This window comes from Oncorhynchus gorbuscha, linkage group LG18, assembly GCF_021184085.1.
Source record: "Oncorhynchus gorbuscha isolate QuinsamMale2020 ecotype Even-year linkage group LG18, OgorEven_v1.0, whole genome shotgun sequence".
NCBI lineage: Eukaryota > Metazoa > Chordata > Actinopteri > Salmoniformes > Salmonidae > Oncorhynchus > Oncorhynchus gorbuscha.
The window spans coordinates 83364451-83387681 of record NC_060190.1 but is presented as its reverse complement, the minus strand read 5'-3'; the positions used below and the strand labels follow the sequence as shown (position 1 = coordinate 83387681).

The 23231-nt window shown below is 48.1% G+C and overlaps 1 protein-coding gene across 3 annotated transcripts in view; it reads left to right on the top strand.

Moving 5' to 3' along the window:
* Window positions 1-9952, top strand: part of LOC124002670 (CCHC-type zinc finger nucleic acid binding protein-like) — a 30727-nt gene extending 20775 nt beyond the window's left edge. For all 3 annotated transcript variants that reach the window (XM_046310287.1, XM_046310289.1, XM_046310288.1), the window contains 2 exons: window positions 8249-8376; window positions 8762-9952. In XM_046310287.1, the coding sequence (XP_046166243.1) occupies window positions 8249-8376; window positions 8762-8879 (246 nt within the window). In that variant the 3' untranslated portion in view covers window positions 8880-9952. The remainder of the gene's footprint in view (window positions 1-8248; window positions 8377-8761) is intronic.
* Window positions 9953-23231: the final 13279 nt, after the last annotated feature.

Below are 23231 nucleotides of genomic sequence, written 5' to 3'. Positions count from 1 at the left end.
TTCCAGACAGGACAGGTTATACTGTTACTCCTCTCAGTTCCAGACAGGTTATACTGTTACTCCTCTCAGTTCCAGACAGGTTATACTGTTACTCCTCTCAGTTCCAGACAGGTTATACTGTTACTCCTCTCAGTTCCAGACAGGACAGGTTATACTGTTACAAATCAAATGTATTTATATAGCCCTTCGTACATCAGCTGATATCTCAAAGTGCTGTACAGAAACCCAGCCTAAAACTCCAGCAAGGAGTCATCATGTCAGGTAGTCCTGGGGCATGGTCCTAGGGCTCAGGTCAGTTGAAACTGGAGCAGCAGCACGGCCAGGTGGACTGGGGACAGCAAGGAGTCATCATGTCAGGAAGTCCTGAGGCATGGTCCTAGGGCTCAGGTCCTCCGAGAGAGAGAAAGAAAGAGAGAATTAGAGAGAGCACACTTAAATTCACACAGGATACCGAATAGGACAGGAGAAGTACTCCAGATATAACAAACTGACCCTAGCCCCCCGACACACAAACTACTGCAGCATAAATACTGGAGGCTTAGACAGGAGGGGTCAGGAGACACTGTGGCCCCATCCGAGGACACCCCCGGACAGGGCAAACAGGAAGGATATAACCCCACCCACTTTGCCAAAGCACAGCCCCCACACCACTAGAGGGGTATCTTCAACCACCTCCTCTCAGTTTCAGACAGGACAGGTTATACTGTTCCTCCTCTCAGTTCCAGACAGGACAGGTTATACTGTTCCTCCTCTCAGTTCCAGACAGGACAGGTTATACTGTTACTCCTCTCAGTTCCAGACAGGTTATACTGTTACTCCTCTCAGTTCCAGACAGGTTATACTGTTACTCCTCTCAGTTTCAGACAGGTTATACTGTTACTCCTCTCAATTCCAGACAGGTTATACTGTTCCTCCTCTCAGTTCCAGACAGGACAGGTTATACTGTTACTCCTCTCAGTTCCAGACAGGTTATACTGTTACTCCTCTCAGTTCCAGACAGGTTATACTGTTACTCCTCTCAGTTCCAGACAGGTTATACTGTTACTCCTCTCAATTCCAGACAAGACAGGTTATACTGTTCCTCCTCTCAGTTCCAGACAGGTTATACTGTTACTCCTCTCAATTCCAGACAGGTTATACTGTTACTCCTCTCAATTCCAGACAAGACAGGTTATACTGTTCCTCCTCTCAGTTCCAGACAGGACAGGTTATACTGTTCCTCCTCTCAGTTCCAGACAGGACAGGTTATACTGTTCCTCCTCTCAGTTCCAGACAGGACAGGTTATACTGTTCCTCCTCTCAGTTCCAGACAAGACAGGTTATACTGTTACTCCTCTCAGTTCCAGACAGGACAGGTTATACTGTTACTCCTCTCAGTTCCAGACAGGACAGGTTATACTGTTACTCCTCTCAGTTCCAGACAGGACAGGTTATACTGTTACTCCTCTCAGTTCCAGACAGGTTATACTGTTACACCTCTCAGTCCCAGACAGGTTATACTGTTACTCCTCTCAGTTCCAGACAGGACAGGTTATACTGTTACTCCTCTCAGTTCCAGACAGGACAGGTTATACTGTTACTCCTCTCAGTTCCAGACAGGTTATACTGTTTCTCCTCTCAGTTCCAGACAGGTTATACTGTTTCTCCTCTCAGTTCCAGACAGGTTATACTGTTTCTCCTCTCAGTTCCAGACAGGTTATACTGTTACTCCTCTCAGTTCCAGACAGGTTATACTGTTACTCCTCTCAGTTCCAGACAGGTTATACTGTTACTCCTCTCAGTTCCGGACAGGTTATACTGTTACTCCTCTCAGTTCCGGACAGGTTATACTGTTACTCCTCTCAGTTCCAGACAGGTTATACTGTTACTCCTCTCAGTTCCAGACAGGTTATACTGTTACTCCTCTCAGTTCCAGACAGGTTATACTGTTACTCCTCTCAGTTCCAGACAGGTTATACTGTTACTCCTCTCAGTTCCAGACAGGACAGGTTATATTGTTCCTCCTCTCAGTTCCAGACAGGACAGGTTACACTTTTACTCCTCTCAGTTCCAGACAGGACAGGTTATACTGTTACTCCTCTCAGTTCCAGACAGGACAGGTTATACTGTTACTCCTCTCAGTTCCAGACAGGACAGGTTATACTGTTACCCCTCTCAGTTCCAGACAGGTTATACTGTTACACCTCTCAGTCCCAGACAGGTTATACTGTTACTCCTCTCAGTTCCAGACAGGACAGGTTATACTGTTACTCCTCTCAGTTCCAGACAGGACAGGTTATACTGTTACTCCTCTCAGTTCCAGACAGGACAGGTTATACTGTTTCTCCTCTCAGTTCCAGACAGGTTATACTGTTTCTCCTCTCAGTTCCAGACAGGTTATACTGTTTCTCCTCTCAGTTCCAGACAGGTTATACTGTTACTCCTCTCAGTTCCAGACAGGTTATACTGTTACTCCTCTCAGTTCCAGACAGGTTATACTGTTACTCCTCTCAGTTCCAGACAGGTTATACTGTTACTCCTCTCAGTTCCAGACAGGTTATACTGTTACTCCTCTCAGTTCCAGACAGGACAGGTTACACTTTTACTCCTCTCAGTTCCAGACAGGTTATACTGTTACTCCTCTCAGTTCCAGACAGGTTATACTGTTACTCCTCTCAGTTCCAGACAGGTTATACTGTTACTCCTCTCAGTTCCAGACAGGTTATACTGTTACTCCTCTCAGTTCCAGACAGGACAGGTTATACTGTTACTCCTCTCAGTTCCAGACAGGTTATACTGTTACCCCTCTCAGTCCCAGACAGGTTATACTGTTACTCCTCTCAGTTCCAGACAGGACAGGTTATACTGTTACTCCTCTCAGTTCCAGACAGGACAGGTTATACTGTTACTCCACTCAGTTCCAGACAGGACAGGTTATACTGTTACTCCTCTCAGTTCCAGACAGGTTATACTGTTACCCCTCTCAGTCCCAGACAGGTTATACTGTTACTCCTCTCAGTTCCAGACAGGACAGGTTATACTGTTACTCCTCTCAGTTCCAGACAGGACAGGTTATACTGTTACTCCTCTCAGTTCCAGACAGGACAGGTTATACTGTTTCTCCTCTCAGTTCCAGACAGGTTATACTGTTTCTCCTCTCAGTTCCAGACAGGTTATACTGTTTCTCCTCTCAGTTCCAGACAGGTTATACTGTTACTCCTCTCAGTTCCAGACAGGTTATACTGTTACTCCCCCTTCTGATGACCAGGTGGCGAATCGCATCTCTGCATGTCTGGCAGACATATCAGTGTGGATGACGGATCACCACCTCAAGCTGAACCTCGGCAAGACGGAGCTGCTCTTCCTCCCGGGGAAGGACTGCCCGTTCCATGATCTCGCCATCACGGTCGACAACTCCATTGTGTCCTCCTCCCAGAGCGCCAAGAACCTTGGCGTGATCCTGGACAACACCCTGTCGTTCTCAACTAACATCAAGGCGGTGGCCCGTTCCTGTAGGTTCATGCTCTACAACATCCGCAGAGTACGACCCTGCCTCACACAGGAAGCGGCGCAGGTCCTAATCCAGGCACTTGTCATCTCCCGTCTGGATTACTGCAACTCGCTGTTGGCTGGGCTCCCTGCCTGTGCCATTAAACCCCTTCAACTCATCCAGAACGCCGCAGCCCGTCTGGTGTTCAACCTTCCCAAGTTCTCTCACGTCACCCCGCTCCTCCGTTCTCTCCACTGGCTTCCAGTTGAAGCTCGCATCCGCTACAAGACCATGGTGCTTGCCTACGGAGCTGTGAGGGGAACGGCACCTCAGTACCTCCAGGCTCTGATCAGGCCCTACACCCAAACAAGGGCACTGCGTTCATCCACCTCTGGCCTGCTCGCCTCCCTACCACTGAGGAAGTACAGCTCCCGCTCAGCCCAGTCAAAACTGTTCGCTGCCCTGGCCCCCAATGGTGGAACAAACTCCCTCACGACGCCAGGACAGCGGAGTCAATCACCACCTTCCGGAGACACCTGAAACCCCACCTCTTTAAGGAATACCTAGGATAGGTTAAGTAATCCCTCTCACCCCACCCCCCCCTAAGTTTTAGATGCACTATTGTTAAGTGACTGTCCCACTGGATGTCATAAGGTGAATGCACCAATTTGTAAGTCGCTCTGGATAAGAGCGTCTGCTAAATGACTTAAATGTAAATGTAAATGTACTCCTCTCAGTTCCAGACAGGTTATACTGTTACTCCTCTCAGTTCCAGACAGGTTATACTGTTACTCCTCTCAGTTCCAGACAGGTTATACTGTTACTCCTCTCAGTTCCAGACAGGTTATACTGTTACTCCTCTCAGTTCCAGACAGGACAGGTTATACTGTTACTCCTCTCAGTTCCAGACAGGTTATACTGTTACCCCTCTCAGTCCCAGACAGGTTATACTGTTACTCCTCTCAGTTCCAGACAGGACAGGTTATACTGTTACTCCTCTCAGTTCCAGACAGGACAGGTTATACTGTTACTCCACTCAGTTCCAGACAGGACAGGTTATACTGTTACTCCTCTCAGTTCCAGACAGGTTATACTGTTACCCCTCTCAGTTCCAGACAGGTTATACTGTTACTCCTCTCAGTTCCAGACAGGTTATACTGTTACTCCTCTCAGTTCCAGACAGGACAGGTTATACTGTTACTCCTCTCAGTTCCAGACAGGACAGGTTATACTGTTACTCCTCTCAGTTCCAGACAGGTTATACTGTTACTCCTCTCAGTTCCAGACAGGACAGGTTATACTGTTACTCCTCTCAGTTCCAGACAGGTTATACTCTTACTCCTCTCAGTTCCAGACAGGATAGGTTATACTGTTACTCCTCTCAGTTCCAGACAGGACAGGTTATACTGTTACTCCTCTCAGTTCCAGACAGGACAGGTTATACGGTTACTCCTCTCAGTTCCAGACAGGTTATACTGAGAGGTGGTGGCTGTTTAGTGGTGGCTGTTTAACAGTCTGATGGCCTTGAGATAGAAGCTGTTTTTCAGTCTCTCGGTCCCAGCTTTGATGCACCTGTACTGACCTCGCCTTCTGGATGATAGCGGGGTGAACAGGCAGTGGTTCGGGTGGTTGATGTCCTTGATGATCTTTATGGCCTTCCTGTAACATCGGGTGGTGTAGCTGTCCTGGAGGGCAGGTAGTTTGCCCCCGGTGATGCGTTGTGCAGACCTCACTACCCTCTGGAGAGCCTTACGGTTGAGGTCGGAGCAGTTGCCGTACCAGGCGGTGATACAGCCCGCCAGGATGCTCTCGATTGTGCATCTGTAGAAATTTGTGAGTGCTTTTGGTGACAAGCCCAATTTCTTCAGCCTCCTGAGGTTGAAGAGGCGCCGCTGCGCCTTCTTCATGACGCTGTCAGTGTGAGTGGACCAATTCAGTTTGTCTGTGATATGTACGCCGCGGAACTTAACACTTACTACCCTCTCCACTACTGTTCCATCGATGTGGATAGGGGGGTGTTCCCTCTGCTGTTTCCTGAAGTCCACAATCATCTCCTTAGTTTTGTTGACGTTGAGTGTGAGGTTATTTTCCTGACACCACACTCCGAGGGCCCTCACCTCCTCCCTGTAGGCCGTCTCGTCGTTGTTGGTAATCAAGCCTACCACTGTTGTGTCGTCCGCAAACTTGATGATTGAGCTGGAGGCGTGCGTGGCCACGCAGTCGTGGGTGAACAGGGAGTACAGGAGAGGGCTCAGAACGCACCCTTGTGGGGCCCCCGTGTTGAGGATCAGCGGGGAGGAGATGTTGTTGCCTACCCTCACCACCTGGGGGCGGCCCGTCAGGAAGTCCAGTACCCAGTTGCACAGGGCGGGGTCGAGACCCAGGGTCTCGAGCTTGATGACGAGCTTCGAGGGTACTATGGTGTTGAATGCCGAGCTGTAGTCGATGAACAGCATTCTCACGTAAGTATTCCTCTTGTCCAGGTGGGTTAGGGCAGTGTGCAGTGTGGTTGAGATTGCATCGTCTGTGGACCTATTTGGGCGGTAAGCAAATTGGAGTGGGTCTAGGGTGTCAGGTAGGGTGGAGGTGATATGGTCCTTGACTAGTCCCTCAAAGCACTTCATGATGACGGAAGTGAGTGCTACGGGGCGGTAGTCGTTTAGCTCAGTTACCTTAGCTTTATTGGGAACAGGAACAATGGTGGAATATGTCCGTAAACACACCGGCCAGCTGGTCTGCGCATGCTCTGAGGGCGCGGCTGGGGATGCCGTCTGGGCCTGCAGCATTGAGAGGGTTAACACGTTTTAAATGTCTTACTCACCTCAGCTGCAGTGAAGGAGAGACCGCATGTTTTCGTTGCAGGCCGTGTCATTGGCACTGTATTGTCCTCAAAGCGGGCAAAAAAGTTATTTAGTCTGCCTGGGAGCAAGACATCCTGGTCCGTGACTGGGCTGGGTTTCTTCTTGTAGTCCGTGATTGACTGTAGACCCTGCCACATGCCTCTTGTGTCTGAGCCATTGAATTGAGATTCCACTTTGTCTCTGTACTGACGCTTAGCTTGTTTAATAGCCTTGCGGAGGGAATAGCTGCATTGTTTATATTCGGACATGTTACCAGACACCTTGCCCTGATTAAAAGCAGTGGTTCGCGCTTTCAGTTTCACGCGAAAGCTGCCATCAATCCACGGTTTCTGGTTTGGGAATGTTTTTATCGTTGCTATGGGAACGACATCTTCGACGCATGTTCTAATGAACTCGCACACCGAATCAGCGTATTTGTCAATATTTTCATCTGACGCAATACGAAACATGTCCCAGTCCACGTGATGGAAGCAGTCTTGGCGTGTAGAGTCAGCTTGGTCTGACCAGCGTTGGACAGACCTCAGCGTGGGAGCCTCTTGTTTTAGCTTCTGCCTGTAGGCAGGGATCAGCAAAATGGAGTCGTGGTCAGCTTTTCCGAAAGGGGGGCGAGGCAGGGCCTTATATGCGTCGCGGAAGTTAGTAACAATGATCCAAGGTTTTACCACCCCTGGTTGCGCAATCGATATGCTGATAAAATTTAGGGAGTCTTGTTTTCAGATTAGCTTTATTAAAATCCCCAGCTACAATGAATGCAGCCTCCGGATAAATGGTTTCCAGTTTGCAAAGAGTTAAATAAAGTTCGTTCAGAGCCATCGATGTGTCTGCTTGGGGGGGGATATATATACGGCTGTGATTATAATCGAAGAGAATTCTCTTGGAAGATAATGCGGTCTACATTTGATTGTGAGGAATTCTAGATCAGGTGAACAGAAGGATTTGAGTTCCTGTATGTTTCCTTCATCACACCATGTCCCGTTAGTCATGAGGCATACGCCCCCGCCACTCTTCTTACCAGAGAGATGTTTGTTTCTGTCGGCGCGATGCGTGGAGAAACCCGTTGGCTTGCACTGCATCGGATAGCGTCTTCTCAGTAAGCCATGTTTCCGTGAAGCAGAGAACGTTGCAGTCTCTGATGTCCCTCTGGAATGCCACCCTTGCTCGGATTTCGTCAACCTTGTTGTCAAGAGACTGGACATTGGCAAGAAGAATGCTGGGGAGTGGTGCGCGATGTGCCCTTTTTCGGAGTCTGACCAGAACACCGCCTCGTTTCCCTCTTTTTCGGAGTCGTTTCCTTGGGTCGCTGCATGCGATCCATTCCGTTGTCCTGTTTGTAAGGCAGAACACAGGATCCGCGTCGCGGAAAACATATTCTTGGACGTACTGATGGTGAGTTGACGCTGATCTTATATTCAGTAGTTCTTCTCGACTGTATGTAATGAAACCTAAGATGACCTGGGGTACTAATGTAAGAAGTGACACGTTAAAAAACAAAAAACTGCATAGTTTCCTAGGAACGCGAAGCGAGGCGGCCATCTCAGTCGGCGCCGGAAGTTATGCTCTAGACAGCCACAAGCAGTGCTCTAGACAGCCACAAGCCCGGGAGAGTCCGCTGTCCCAGCCGTAATGGATAACCATGTTGCAGGCTGCTTTCAAGCCCTCAAGAAAACCCTGCTAGCTTGATAGCCTAGCTGCTAGCTAGCTGCCTATCTGCTCTGCCAAACGGCTCCTCAGACCGGTAGGATGACTGGACATATAGTAGTGGTCCCAGCAACTGATGCTGACTGCGTCTGGATTCCATCCATATTTTCCACAATGCAGATTTTATAGGCCTCTAATATTATGCAAGTGTTTTATCACTGTGGCAAGGCCGGTGATTATATTCTTAATTGTTATGTTATACTATAATGTTATATTGCAGGTCTGTTATAACTGTGGCAAGGCCGGCCATGTGGCCCGGGACTGTGACCATGCCAACGAGCAGAAGTGCTACTCCTGTGGAGGCTTTGGACACATCCAGAAGGGCTGTGACAAGGTCAAGTGTTACAGGTGAGTTAACGAAGATGCACACAGTTACTAGGACACATCTAGAAGGGCTGTGACAAGGTCAAGTGTTACAGGTGAGTTATCGAAGATGCACACAGTTACTAGGACACATCTAGAAGGGCTGTGACAAGGTCAAGTGTTACAGGTGAGTTAACGAAGATGCACACCATTACTAGGACACATCTAGAAGGGCTGTGAGCACATATATTATTTTTTTACAAGGTATACTGGCCAGTGTATCGTTAAGCTGCTTCCCTGTGAGCATATATATTTTTTTTTTACAAGGTATACTGGCCAGTGTATCGTTAAGCTGCTTCCCTGTGATATGTTTGATTTGGAGCAGCCATGAACAGCTTTATAAATCTCTCTCCTCTCTGTCTCCCACCAGGTGTGGTGAGATCGGCCATGTTGCCGTCCAGTGCAGCAAGGCCAGCGAAGTCAACTGCTACAACTGCGGAAAGTCTGGTCACCTGGCTAAAGAATGCACCATCGAGGCCACGGCCTAGCACTCTGCTGCCTTCCTACGCCCCTCCCTTTTCACATGGATGGTTGTATTATTTTGTCTGAATCGTCCCCTCTGGCCCACGGCAGGCTACGGAGGATAGTCCCACACCAGTTCGCTGGAAAAGCAGGACAGGGGGTGAAACATCCACTTTCTGCATTTAATCAAACATGTTTGTTTAGTTTGGTAGAGGTTAATGTATAATGCTTGTTAAAGAACCCCCTTTCCATGCCACTGGTGACCAGGGATGAATGATGAGTGGATGCCCTCCCTACCAGGTCTGGGAAACCAGCACTTAGTGAGAGTGAGTGGGTAGGAAGTCTGAGCTTCCCATAAAGATTGACTTTGTTTTTGTTTTCTTGAACAAAACGGAGTCTACCTGCAATAGAGTGACTGACGTGCGACAGCAGCCCCGGCCAGCGGTCATTATGTTTACGGTTCAGTCCGATGGCAGCATGCAGGCAGGCAGGCAGACAGACAGATAGACGGTAGCATGCAGACAGGGGGATAACATGCCCCAACACTGTATGAATACTGTGAGAGAAATGACAAGATTATGTTATACTACTTTTATTGCATCAAATGGCTGTTTTATGCAACATAATAGAGGGTTCTTATAACTATTGTGTCTGTGTGAACTGAAAGTGGGCCTCTGGGAGATTTAACACTGACAGGGGATTTCCGATGTCTTTTGGGTGATATAACCTAAAGAGACCGCATTCCATAGCATGACTTAATGTTTCTGTTCTTTCTGGTACCAGGGAGAGATGACCCCAGGGCCAGACCCTGGTCTCTACTGTTTTTACAGCAGATACTTGTTATTCACAGCAGACAGTATCGTTCATACTAATCTTAACCTTGTGACCCAATCCATACATTTGTTGTTTGTCATGTAGACTGAAAGGGGCTGTAAAAGACCTTTGTACCTTTGTCTCGGGCTCTCAACGAATCATCTAGGGGTGATTCGTCGACCAGCCATCGTTATCGTAGAGCACTCAATCGATTCACTTTATATTTGTGTGTTGTCTTGACCTGCTTCCTTATTAATAAGTGAATAAAGATTTAGTTTAAGTATAACTCTGACTTGTGATAAGTTTCCCTCATTTGATTGTAAAGAAATTAACCAACACAATAGACAGTCATAGCAAATTCATCAAATAAATTATTATCAATTCATAAAAGGTGCATTTCTTTGAACAGTGTCAGTTGCTGAATGTCCAGATCACTGTAGAAAGAGTTTTGATCCCATGATTGGAGCAAGGTGATGTATCATAACCATGGGGAAAGATTAAACTTCAACAAGGAATGAGTAGATAAGAAAATCTAAGTTTTTTTTTTGTACAATATATCACTTAGACTACTGTAAAAAAATATATATATATAATTTGCTTGTTCTCCGTTTAAGTGGAAAGGTAATGCAACTGAAGTCCTAGAATATTAAAATGTCTAACGTAATTTTAACCTGAATAAAGCACAGAAAGGGAAGTTAGACTGAACATTCTTGAGTTCATATCTTCAAACGGTTAATTGCTGATGTATTCTGTTTATTCACATTGGTGTATAATGACAACACGAGCCATCCCTCAGCAGCCTCCACTGATTGACAGCTAAGAACTAATTTTTTTCAATGATGGCCTAGGAACAGTGGGTGAACTGCCGTGTTCAGAATCAGAACGACAGATTTGAACCTTCTCAGCTCAGGGATTCGATCTTGCAACCTTTTTGGTTACTAGTCCAACGCTCTAACCACTAGGCTACCTGCACCCCTGAAGAAAGAGGCTGCCCGCCCGCCCGCCCTTTGGTGCAGAATGAAAAGAGACTGTTCTAATTCTTGTCATCTGGAGCTATGGATCCGTTTCAGCACCACAGAGAGTACCTTCTCTTATCAGATTACTAGGTGTACAGTATGTACATCAAGGCTATGTACAGTTATAATAACCAAGTAGTAAATACGTAATTCCATTGAAGAGAAAAGACCATGTACCCAGGGAAATTATGCACCCTCACAGTCTGAGTTGGTACAAAGTACGGAGGGGTTGGAGAATTCTCCAGTCTGAGTTGGTACAAAGTAGGGGGGTTGGAGAATTCTCCAGTCTGAGTTGGTACAAAGTAGGGGGGTAGGAGAATTCTCCAGTCTGAGTTGGTACAAAGTAGGGGGGTAGGAGAATTCTCCAGTCTGAGTTGGTACAAAGTAGGGGGGTAGGAGAATTCTCCAGTCTGAGTTGGTACAAAGTAGGGGGGTAGGATAATTCTCCAGTCTGAGTTGGTACAAAGTAGGGGGGGGTTGGAGAATTCTCCAGTCTGAGTTGGTACAAAGTAGGGGGGGTTGGAGAATTCTCCAGTCTGAGTTGGTACAAAGAATGGGGGGGGGGGGGGTTAAACGGGCACTCCACACCTCACCACTATCTCTCTCTCTCCTGACAGCCTGAGTAACCTGGAACTCCACACCTCATCACTGGAATTCCCAAAGCAGAGGAAGGAAAAGGACTAGGGTTAGGATTGGGGGATATTCATTTAGGATTTGTGGAATAAAGGGTTAGGATTGGGGGATACACATTTAGGATTGGGGGATAAAGGGTTAAGGATTGGGGATAAACAGTTAGGATTGGGGAATAAAGGGTTAAGATAGGGGATAAACAGTTAGAATTGGGGATAAACAGTTAGGATTGGGGAATAAAGGGTTAGGACCGGGAGATAAACAGTTAGGATTGGGGTTAAACAGTTAGGATTGGGGATAAACAGTTAGGACTGGAGGATAAACAGTTAGGACTGGGGGATAAACAGTTAGGACTGGGGGATAAACAGTTAGGACTGGGGGATAAACAGTTAGGACTGGGGATAAACGCTCCACACCGCGTGGCCGCGGCCACCCTACTCTGGTGGTCCCAGCGCGCACGACCCACGTGGAGTTCCAGGTCTCCGGTAGCCTCTGGAACTGCCAATCTGCGGTCAACAAGGCAGAGTTCATCTCAGCCCATGCCTCCCTCCAGTCCCTCGACTTCTTGGCCCTGACGGAAACATGGATCACCACAGACAACACTGCTACTCCTACTGCTCTCTCTTCGTCCGCCCACGTGTTCTCGCACACCCCGAGAGCGTCTGGTCAGCGGGGTGGTGGCACCGGGATCCTCATCTCTCCCAAGTGGTCATTCTCTCTTTCTCCCCTTACCCATCTGTCTATCGCCTCCTTTGAATTCCATGCTGTCACAGTCACTAGCCCTTTCAAGCTTAACATCCTTATCATTTATCGCCCTCCAGGTTCCCTCGGAGAGTTCATCAATGAGCTTGATGCCTTGATAAGCTCCTTTCCTGAGGACGGCTCACCTCTCACAGTTCTGGGCGACTTTAACCTCCCCACGTCTACCTTTGACTCTTTCCTCTCTGCCTCCTTCTTTCCACTCCTCTCCTCTTTTGACCTCACCCTCTCACCTTCCCCCCTACTCACAAGGCAGGCAATACGCTCGACCTCATCTTTACTAGATGCTGTTCTTCCACTAACCTCATTGCAACTCCCCTCCAAGTCTCCGACCACTGCCTTGTATCCTTTTCCCTCTCGCTCTCATCCAACACCTCCCACACTGCCCCTACTCGGATGGTATCGCGCCGTCCCAACCTTCGCTCTCTCTCCCCCGCTACTCTCTCCTCTTCCATCCTATCATCTCTTCCCTCCGCTCAAACCTTCTCCCACCTATCTCCTGATTCTGCCTCCTCAACCCTCCTCTCCTCCCTCTCTGCATCCCTTGACTCTCTATGTCCCCTATCCTCCAGGCCGGCTCGGTCCTCCCCTCCCGCTCCGTGGCTCGATGACTCATTGCGAGCTCACAGAACAGGGCTCCGGGCAGCCGAGCGGAAATGGAGGAAAACTCGCCTCCCTGCGGACCTGGCATCCTTTCACTCCCTCCTCTCTACATTTTCCTCCTCTGTCTCTGCTGCTAAAGCCACTTTCTACCACGCTAAATTCCAAGCTTCTGCCTCTAACCCTAGGAAGCTCTTTGCCACCTTCTCCTCCCTCCTGAATCCTCCGCCCCCTCCCCCTCCTCCCTCTCTGCAGATGACTTCGTCAACCATTTTGAAAAGAAGGTCGACGACATCCGATCCTCGTTTGCTAAGTCAAACGACACCGCTGGTTCTGCTCACACTGCCCTACCCTATGCTCTGACCTCTTTCTCCCCTCTCTCTCCAGATGAAATCTCGCGTCTTGTGACGGCCGGCCGCCCAACAACCTGCCCGCTTGACCCTATCCCCTCCTCTCTTCTCCAGACCATTTCCGGAGACCTTCTCCCTTACCTCACCTCGCTCATCAACTCATCCCTGACCGTTGGCTACGTCCCTTCCGTCTTCAAGAGAGCGAGAGTTGCACCCCTTCTGAAAAAACCTACACTCGATCCCTCCGATGTCAACAATTACAGACCAGTATCCCTTCTTTCTTTTCTCTCCAAAACTCTTGAACGTGCCGTCCTTGGCCAGCTCTCCCGCTATCTCTCTCTGAATGACCTTCTTGATCCAAATCAGTCAGGTTTCAAGACTAGTCTTTCAACTGAGACTGCTCTCCTCTGTATCACGGAGGCGCTCCGCACTGCTAAAGCTAACTCTCTCTCCTCTGCTCTCATCCTTCTAGATCTATCGGCTGCCTTCGATACTGTGAACCATCAGATCCTCCTCTCCACCCTCTCCGAGTTGGGCATCTCTCCGGCGCGGCCCACGCTTGGATTGCGTCCTACCTGACAGGTCGCTCCTACCAGGTGGCGTGGCGAGAATCTGTCTCCTCACCACGCGCTCTCACCACTGGTGTCCCCAGGGCTCTGTTCTTGGCCCTCTCCTATTCTCGCTATACACCAAGTCACTTGGCTCTGTCATAACCTCACATGGTCTCTCTTATCATTGCTATGCAGACGACACACAATTAATCTTCTCCTTTCCCCCTTCTGATGACCAGGTGGCGAATCGCATCTCTGCATGTCTGGCAGACATATCAGTGTGGATGACGGATCACCACCTCAAGCTGAACCTCGGCAAGACGGAGCTGCTCTTCCTCCCGGGGAAGGACTGCCCGTTCCATGATCTCGCCATCACGGTTGACAACTCCATTGTGTCCTCCTCCCAGAGCGCCAAGAACCTTGGTGTGATCCTGGACAACACCCTGTCGTTCTCAACTAACATCAAGGCGGTGGCCCGTTCCTGTAGGTTCATGCTCTACAACATCCGCAGAGTACGACCCTGCCTCACACAGGAAGCGGCGCAGGTCCTAATCCAGGCACTTGTCATCTCCCGTCTGGATTACTGCAACTCGCTGTTGGCTGGGCTCCCTGCCTGTGCCATTAAACCCCTTCAACTCATCCAGAACGCCGCAGCCCGTCTGGTGTTCAACCTTCCCAAGTTCTCTCACGTCACCCCGCTCCTCCGTTCTCTCCACTGGCTTCCAGTTGAAGCTCGCATCCGCTACAAGACCATGGTGCTTGCCTACGGAGCTGTGAGGGGAACGGCACCTCAGTACCTCAGTACCTCCAGGCCCTACACCCAAACAAGGGCACTGCGTTCATCCACCTCTGGCCTGCTCGCCTCCCTACCACTGAGGAAGTACAGCTCCCGCTCAGCCCAGTCAAAACTGTTCGCTGCCCTGGCCCCCCAATGGTGGAACAAACTCCCTCACGACGCCAGGACAGCGGAGTCAATCACCACCTTCCGGAGACACCTGAAACCCCACCTCTTTAAGGAATACCTAGGATAGGTTAAGTAATCCCTCTCACCCCACCCCCCCTAAGTTTTAGATGCACTATTGTTAAGTGACTGTCCCACTGGATGTCATAAGGTGAATGCACCAATTTGTAAGTCGCTCTGGATAAGAGCGTCTGCTAAATGACTTAAATGTAATGTAAATGTAAACTGTTAGGACTGGGGGATAAACAGTTAGGACTGGGGGATAAACAGTCAGGACTGGGGGATAAACAGTTAGGACTGGGGGATAAACAGTTAGGACTGGGAGATAAACAGTTAGGACTGGGGGATAAACAGTTAGGATTGGGGATAAACAGTTAGGACTTGGGATAAACAGTTAGGACTGGGGATAAACAGTTAGGACTGGGGATAAACAGTTAGGATTGGGGAATTAACTGTTAGGACTGGGGGATAAACTGTTACAACTGGGGCTAAACAGTTAGGACTTGGGTGTAACGGCGTTCGTCTGTTGAATGAAGAAAGTCGGACCGAAATGCAGTGTGTAGGTTAATCATGACTTTAATGAACAGAATAGCGGTACGTGAAATAATTGAAATACAAAAACAACAGAACGGAACGTGAAACTAATTACAGCCTATCTGGTGACAGACTACAACACGGAGACAGGAACAAACATCCACAAAATACAAAGCGAAATTCAGGCTACCTAAATACGGTTCCCAATCAGAGACAACGATAAGCACCTGACTCCAATTGAGAATCGCCTCAGGCAGCCAAGCCTATACAACACCCCTAATTAGCCGCGATCCCAAATACTACAAACGGCAATACGAAAAACAACATATAAACCCATGTCACACCCTGGCCTACCCAAACATGTAACAAAAACACAAAATACAATGACCAAGGCGTGACATTGGGATAAACAGTTAGGACTGGGGATAAACAGTTAGGACTGGGGGATAAACAGTTAGGACTGGGGAATTAACAGTTAGGACTGGGGATAAACAGTTAGGACTGGGGATAAACAGTTAGGACTGGGGATAAACAGTTAGGACTGGGGATAACCAGTTAGGACTGGGGGATAAACAGTTAGGACTGGGGGATAAACAGTTAGGACTGGGGGATAAACAGTTAGGACTGGGGAATTAACAGTTAGGACTGGGGATAAACAGTTAGGACTGGGGGATAAACAGTTAGGACTGGGGGATAAACAGTTAGGACTGGGGGATAAACAGTTAGGATTGGGGAATTAACTGTTAGGACTGGGGGATAAACAGTTAGGACTGGGGGATAAGCAGTTAGGACAGGGGGATAAACAGTTAGGACTGGGGGATAAACAGTTAGGACTGGGGGATAAACAGTTAGGACTGGGGGATAAACAGTTAGGACTGGGGGATAAACAGTTAGGACTGGGGAATTAACTGTTAGGACTGGGTCCTCACTACCCTCTGGAGAGACTTACGGTTGAGGGCGGAGCAGTTGCCGTACCAGGCGGTGATACAGCCCGCCAGGATGCTCTCGATTGTGCATCTGTAGAAGTTTGTGAGTGCTTTTGGTGACAAGCCGAATTTCTTCAGCCTCCTGAGGTTGAATAGGCGCTGCTGCGCCTTCTTCACGACGCTGTCAGTGTGAGTGGACCAATTCAGTTTGTCTGTGATGTGTATGCCGAGGAACTTAAAACTAGCTACCCTCTCCACTACTGTTCCATCGATGTGGATAGGGGGGTGTTCCCTCTGCTGTTTCCTGAAGTCCACAATCATCTCCTTAGTTTTGTTGACGTTGAGTGTGAGGTTATTTTCCTGACACCACACTCCGAGGGCCCTCACCTCCTCCCTGTAGGCCGTCTCGTCGTTGTTGGTAATCAAGCCTACCACTGTTGTGTCGTCCGCAAACTTGATGATTGAGTTGGAGGCGTGCGTGGCCACGCAGTCGTGGGTGAACAGGGAGTACAGGAGAGGGCTCAGAACGCACCCTTGTGGGGCCCCGTGTTGAGGATCAGCGGGGAGGAGATGTTGTTGCCTACCCTCACCACCTGGGGCGGCCCGTCAGGAAGTCCAGTACCCAGTTGCACAGGGCGGGGTCGAGACCCAGGGTCTCGAGCTTGATGACGAGCTTGGAGGGTACTATGGTGTTGAATGCCGAGCTGTAGTCGATGAACAGCATTCTCACATAGGTATTTCTCTTGTCCAGGTGGGTTAGGGCAGTGTGCAGTGTGGTTGAGATTGCATCGTCTGTGGACCTATTTGGGTGGTAAGCAAATTGGAGTGGGTCTAGGGTGTCAGGTAGGGTGGAGGTGATATGGTCCTTGACTAGTCTCTCAAAGCACTTCATGATGACGGAAATGAGTGCTACGGGGCGGTAGTCGTTTAGCTCAGTTACCTTAGTTTTCTTGGGAACAGGAACAATGGTGGCCCTCTTGAAGCATGTGGGAACAGCAGACTGGTATAGGGATTGATTGAATATGTCCGTAAACACACCGGCCAGCTGGTCTGCGCATGCTCTGAGGGCGCGGCTGGGGATGCCGTCTGGGCCTGCAGCCTTGCGAGGGTTAACACGTTTAAATGTCTTACTCACCTCGGCTGCAGTGAAGGAGAGACCGCATGTTTCCGTTGCAGGCCGTGTCAGTGGCACTGTATTGTCCTCAAAGCGGGCAAAAAAGTTATTTAATCTGCCTGGGAGCAAGACATCCTGGTCCGTGACTGGGCTGGATTTCATCTTGTAGTCCGTGATTGACTGTAGACCTATATAAATAAAATTTGTAAAATAAATAAAATTTGATTTGATTTGATAAACAGTTAGGACTGGGGGATAAACAGTCAGGACTGGGGGATAAACAGTTAGGACTGGGGGATAAACAGTTAGGACTGGGGGATAAACAGTTAGGACTGGGGGATAAACAGTTAGGACTTGGGATAAACAGTTAGGACTGGGGATAAACAGTTAGGACTGGGAGATAAACAGTTAGGACTGGGGGATAAACAGTTAGGACTGGGGGATAAACATTTAGGACTGGGATATAAACAGTTAGGACTGGGGGATAAACAGTTAGGACTGGGGATAAACAGTTAGGACTGGGGATAAACAGTTAGGATTGGGGAATTAACTGTTAGGACTGGGGGATAAACAGTTAGGACTGGGGGATAAACTGTCAGGACTGGGGGATAAACAGTTAGGACTGGGGGATAAACAGTTAGGACTGGGGGATAAACAGTTAGGACTTGGGATAAACAGTTAGGACTGGGGATAAACAGTTAGGACTGGGAGATAAACAGTTAGGACTGGGGGATAAACAGTTAGGACTGGGGGATAAACAGTTAGGACTGGGGGATAAACATTTAGGACTGGGATATAAACAGTTTGGACTGGGGGATAAACAGTTAGGACTGGGGATAAACATTTAGGACTGGAGGATAAACAGTTCGGACTGGGGGATAAACAGTTAGGATTGGGGGATAAAGGGTCAGGATTGGGGGATAGAGGGTTAGGGTTGGGGGATGAAGGGTTAGGATTGGGAAGGAGGCTCATACCATGGGATAATCCAGATTTACGAAGCACTCGGTGGGATTTGACACACCCTGTGTGGTCAAGAGAAGATCCACAGGCAAAGTCTACCATGCATTAGTGAAGCTAGTAGGAGTGTCAGGGAGGCGGCCTGTACTGGTCACCTCCACAAGCTGGAGCAGCTAGAACAGTCTTCACATGAAATAATTGCTGAGGTAGGTTGTGTTATCATTCCCTAAATTTAATATGCTGTGAGTATAATGTCCTACTGTACCCTACTGTACCAACGTGTGTGTTTCTTCCCAGCTCGGACCAGTGTATGGTGGTAAGGATGCAGAGCTTACAGCAGCAGCACATTGACAGCCAAAGGGAGCTAGTGGACCTACAGGAAGGGCTGAGACGGGTCAGAACAGCTGAGATGGACCGGGTCAGAGCACAGATAAAACTGCTGGAGGCCTAGATGCAGGTGTAGAGAGAAAAACAGAAAAACAGTGACAGTATTTCTATTTACCTCCGAACTGGAATACCTCAACTGAAGCTAACTAGCCACCAGCTATCAGTCAGCTTTAGCTCGGAAAGCTCTCGCCAGTTTGTACAACGCATTTCAAACCTGAGCATACCGGACCAATTTTTCTCTCCATATCCCCGGATTCCTACCGCAAACTCTGAACCCTTTCATCTGGATCATGGCAGCTAGCTAACTGCAACCCGGGTTGACTACTCCTGGCTAACGTTTCCGTGCAGGAGCACGCACCAACTAGCCTGGGGCTAGCCCATGCTAGACCCATCTCTCGGCTAGAGCTCCTGGGCTACTCCTGAAGCCCACTCCTCGGCTACAATATCCAAACCCCTTCTACTGCCGGTACGGGCCACGGAACCCCGCCGATCCTTCATGACTGGAATACCGACATAATCTGCCCGAGGATCCCAACAGGCCCCTCAGGCGCAACGTCCCCTGAAGGCCCATTCTGCTCTCCGCAGCCTGATAGCTATCTGTAGCATATTGGACTGTTAGCTGATCCACCGGCCAGTTTCTTGGACCACTATACCCATTTTGCCAATTGGACTTGGACCCCTCTGCTACTTGGAACCCTACTAATTCCACAACTGGTCTATCGAATTCACCACACGAGGAGGCAAAAACAGACTTTCCCCCATCGCGTTGTCCCTCTATGGCCCTTATGCTAGCTTGCTAGCCCCGGCCTGCTAACTGTCTGAATCGCCGTGTCCCCACCAGCCCAACCACTCACTGGACACATACAATCACTTGGCTACGCATACCTCTCTCTAATATCAATATGCCTTGTCCATTACTGTCCTGGTTAGTGATTACTGTCTTATTTCACTGTAGAGCCTCTAGCCCTGCTCAATATGCCTTAACCAACCATGTTGTTCCACCTCCTACATATGCGATGACATCACCTGGTTTAAACATCTCTAGAGACTATATCTCTCTCTCCATTACTCAATGCCTAGGTTTACCTCCAATGTACTCACTTCCTACCTTACCTTTGTCTGTACACTATACCTTGAAGCTATGCTATCGTGCCCAGAAACCTGCTCCTTTTACTCTCTGTACCGAACGTGCTAGACGGCCAGTTCTTATAGTCTTTAGCCGTACCCTTATCCTACTTCTCCTTTGTTTGTCTCTGTGAATGGTTTGTCCTCTGACAAATCAACTGTAAATTTCAGTGTTCCTCAAGGTTCCGTTTTAGGACCACTATTGTTTTCACTATATATTTTACCTCTTGGGGATGTCATTTGAAAACATAATGTTCACTTTCACTGCTATGTGGATGACACACAGCTGTACATTTCAATGAAACATGGTGAAGCCCCAAAATTGCCCTCGCTAGAAGCCTGTGTTTCAGACATAAGGAAGTGGATGGCTGCAATCTTTCTACTTTTAAACTCGGACAAAACAGAGATGCTTGTTCTGGGTCCCAAGAAACAAAGAGATCTTCTGTTGAATCTGACAATTAATCTTAATGGTTGTACAGTCGTCTCAAATAAAACTGTGAAGGAACTCGGCGTTACTCTGGACCCTGATCTCTCTTTTGACGAACATATCAAGACTGTTTCAAGGACAGCTTTTTTCCATCTACGTAACATTGCAAAAATCAGAAACTTTCTGTCCAAAAATGATGCAGAAAATGTTACTTCTAGGTTAGACTACTGCAAAGCTCTACTTTCCGGCTACCCGGATAAAGCACTAAATAAACTTCAGTTAGTGCTAAATACGGCTGCTAGAATCCTGACTAGTACCAATTAAAAAAAAATCATATTACTCCAGTGCTAGCCTCCCTACACTGGCTTCCTGTCAAGGCAAGGGCTGATTTCAAGGTTTTAACGCTAACCTACAAAGCATTACATGGGCTTGCTCCTACCTATCTCTCTGATTTGGTCCTGCCGTACATACCTCCTAATTGTCCATAGAATTTCTAAGCAAACAGCAGGAGGCAGGGCTTTCTCCTATAGAGCTCCATTTTATGGAATGGTCTGCCTACCCATGTGAGAGACGCAAACTCGGACTCAACCTTTAAGTCTTTACTGAAGACTCATCTCTTCAGTGGGTCATATGATTGAGTGTAGTCTGGCCCAGGAGTGTGAAGGTGAACGGAAAGGCTCTGGAGTAACGAACCGCCCTTGCTGTCTCTGCCTGGCCGGTTCCCCTCTTTCCACAGGGATTCTCTGCCTCTAACCCTATTACAGGGGCTGAGTCACTGGCTTACTGGTGCTCTTTCATGCCATGCCTAGGAGGGATGCGTCACTTGAGTGGGTTGAGTCACTGATGTGATCTTCCTGTCTGGGTTGGCGTCCCCCTTGGGTTGTGCCGTGGCGGAGATCTTTGTGGGCTATACTCGGCCTTGTTTCAGGATGGTAAGTTGGTGGTTGAAGACATCCCTCTAGTGGTGTGGGGGCTGTGCTTTGGCAAAGTGGGTGGGGTTATATCCTTCCTGTTTGACACTGTCCGGGGGTATAATTGGATGGGGCCACAGTGTCTCCTGACCCCTCCTGTCTCAGCCTCCAGTATTTATGTTGCAGTAGTTTATGTGTCGGGGGGTTAGGATCAGTTTGTTATATCTGGAGTACTTCTCCTGTCTTATCCAGTGTCCTGTGTGAATTTAAGAGTGCTCTCTCTAATCCTCTCTTTCTTTCTCTCTTTCGGAGGACCTGAGCCCTAGGACCATGGACCATGCCTCAGGACTACCTGGCATGATGACTGCTTGCTGTCCCCAGTCCACCTGGCCGTGCTGCTGCTCGAGTTTCAACTATTCTGCCTGTGATTATTTTTATTTGACCATGCTGGTCATTTATGAACATTTGAACATCTTGGCCATGTTCTGTTATAATCTCCACCCGGTACAACCAGAAGAGGACTGGCCACCCCTCATAGCCTGGTTCCTCTCTAGGTTTCTTCCTAGGTTTTGGCCTTTCTAGGGAGTTTTTCCTAGCCACCGTGCTTCTACACCTGTATTGCTTGCTGTTTGTGGTTTTCGGCTGGGTTTCTGTACAGCACTGAGATATCAGCTGATGTATTAAGGGCTATATAAATACATTTGATTTCATTTGATTTCCTCTGGTGAGGTAGAGGTTAATCCAGGCCCTGCAGTGCCTAGCTCCACTCCAATTCCCCAGGTGCTCTCATTTGTTGACTTCTGTAACCGTAAAAACCTTTGTTTCATGCATGTTAACATTAGAAGCCTACTCCCTAAATTTGTTTTACTCACTGCTTTAGCACACTCTGCCGGAGTGAGAAACAGTCACTTAACCAACTGAGCCACGAATAGTCGGCAGAACCCAGAAGATGAGGCAGACACAGCAGTACTTGAGACGGTGTATTTAATGAAGTAAAAAGTGAAGTTCTTCAGGAAAACATGTAACTCCACAACCTCAAAAGGAATCCTACAAGAACAAAGGTAATCCTCCAAGACAAAAAAGGTAAATCCACAAGGTGGAAGGTAAAGCACAAAAAGCCTCAAAAAGATACTCAAAAAACAATCAAACAAGTACAAAAAAACAGAAATCCACAAGAGTCCACCGGGATCAACAAGAGTTCTCAGAGTACTAGGGCTGGGTGCTAACATACAAACACAGAGCCAAGAACAGAGGAAAACAAAGGGTTTAAATACAATCAGGGGAAACGAGGCACAGGTGCAAATAATAATGGGGATCAAGGGAAAACAAAAGGTCAAAAGGCACAATGGGGGCATCTAGTGACCAAAAACCAGAACAACCCTGGCCAAATCCTGACAGCCTGGTTATTCTTTAAAAGTGCCTTCCTCACCGTCTTAAATAAGCATGCTCCATTCAAAAAATGTAGAACTAGGAATAGATATAGCCCTTGGTTCACTCCAGACCTGTCTGCCCTTGACCAGCACAAAAACATCCTGTGGTGTCCTGCATTAGCATCGAATAGCTCCCGTGATATGATCTCGTTAGCTGGCCCTCGCTTCATACTCGTCGCCAAACCCACTGGCTCCAGGTCATCTACAAGTCTCTGCTAGGTAAAACCCCGCCTTATCTCAGCTCACTGTTCACCATAGTAGAACCCACCCGTAGCACGCGCTCCAGCAGGTATATCTCACTGGTCACCCCCAAAGCCAATTCTTCCTTTGGCCGCCTCTCCTTCCAGTTCTCTGCTGCCAATGACTGGAACGAACTGCAAAAATCTATGAAGCTGGAAACTCTTACCCCCCTTACTAGCTTTAAGCACCAGCTGTTAGAGCATCTCACAGATCACTGCACCTGTATTATTGACTGTACGTTTGTTTATTCCATGTGTAACTCTGTGTTGTTGTACTGTATGTGTCAAACTGCTTTGCTTTATCTTGGCCAGGTCGCAGTTGTAAATGAGAACTTGTTCTCAACTAGCCAACCTAGTTAAATAAAGGTGAAATAAAAAAAATGAATTAAAATGTTATGATGTTGGAGCCCTGTCTCTCTCTTCATTCAAATGTTTTTACCATATCCTGTATAAAGCAAATGGCTGTTACCATAGTGTATAAAACTGTAAGCACTAAGTCAATTATTTAACAACTAAGTTACTAAATACTGGAGGTCTGGAGGGTAGTAGGCATTTATTTTATAGTATAGTGTGGTTAGGACAACCCCTAAATATATTAAAGACCCCTCACATCGTGGGGATAGGACAACCCCTAAATATATTAAAGAC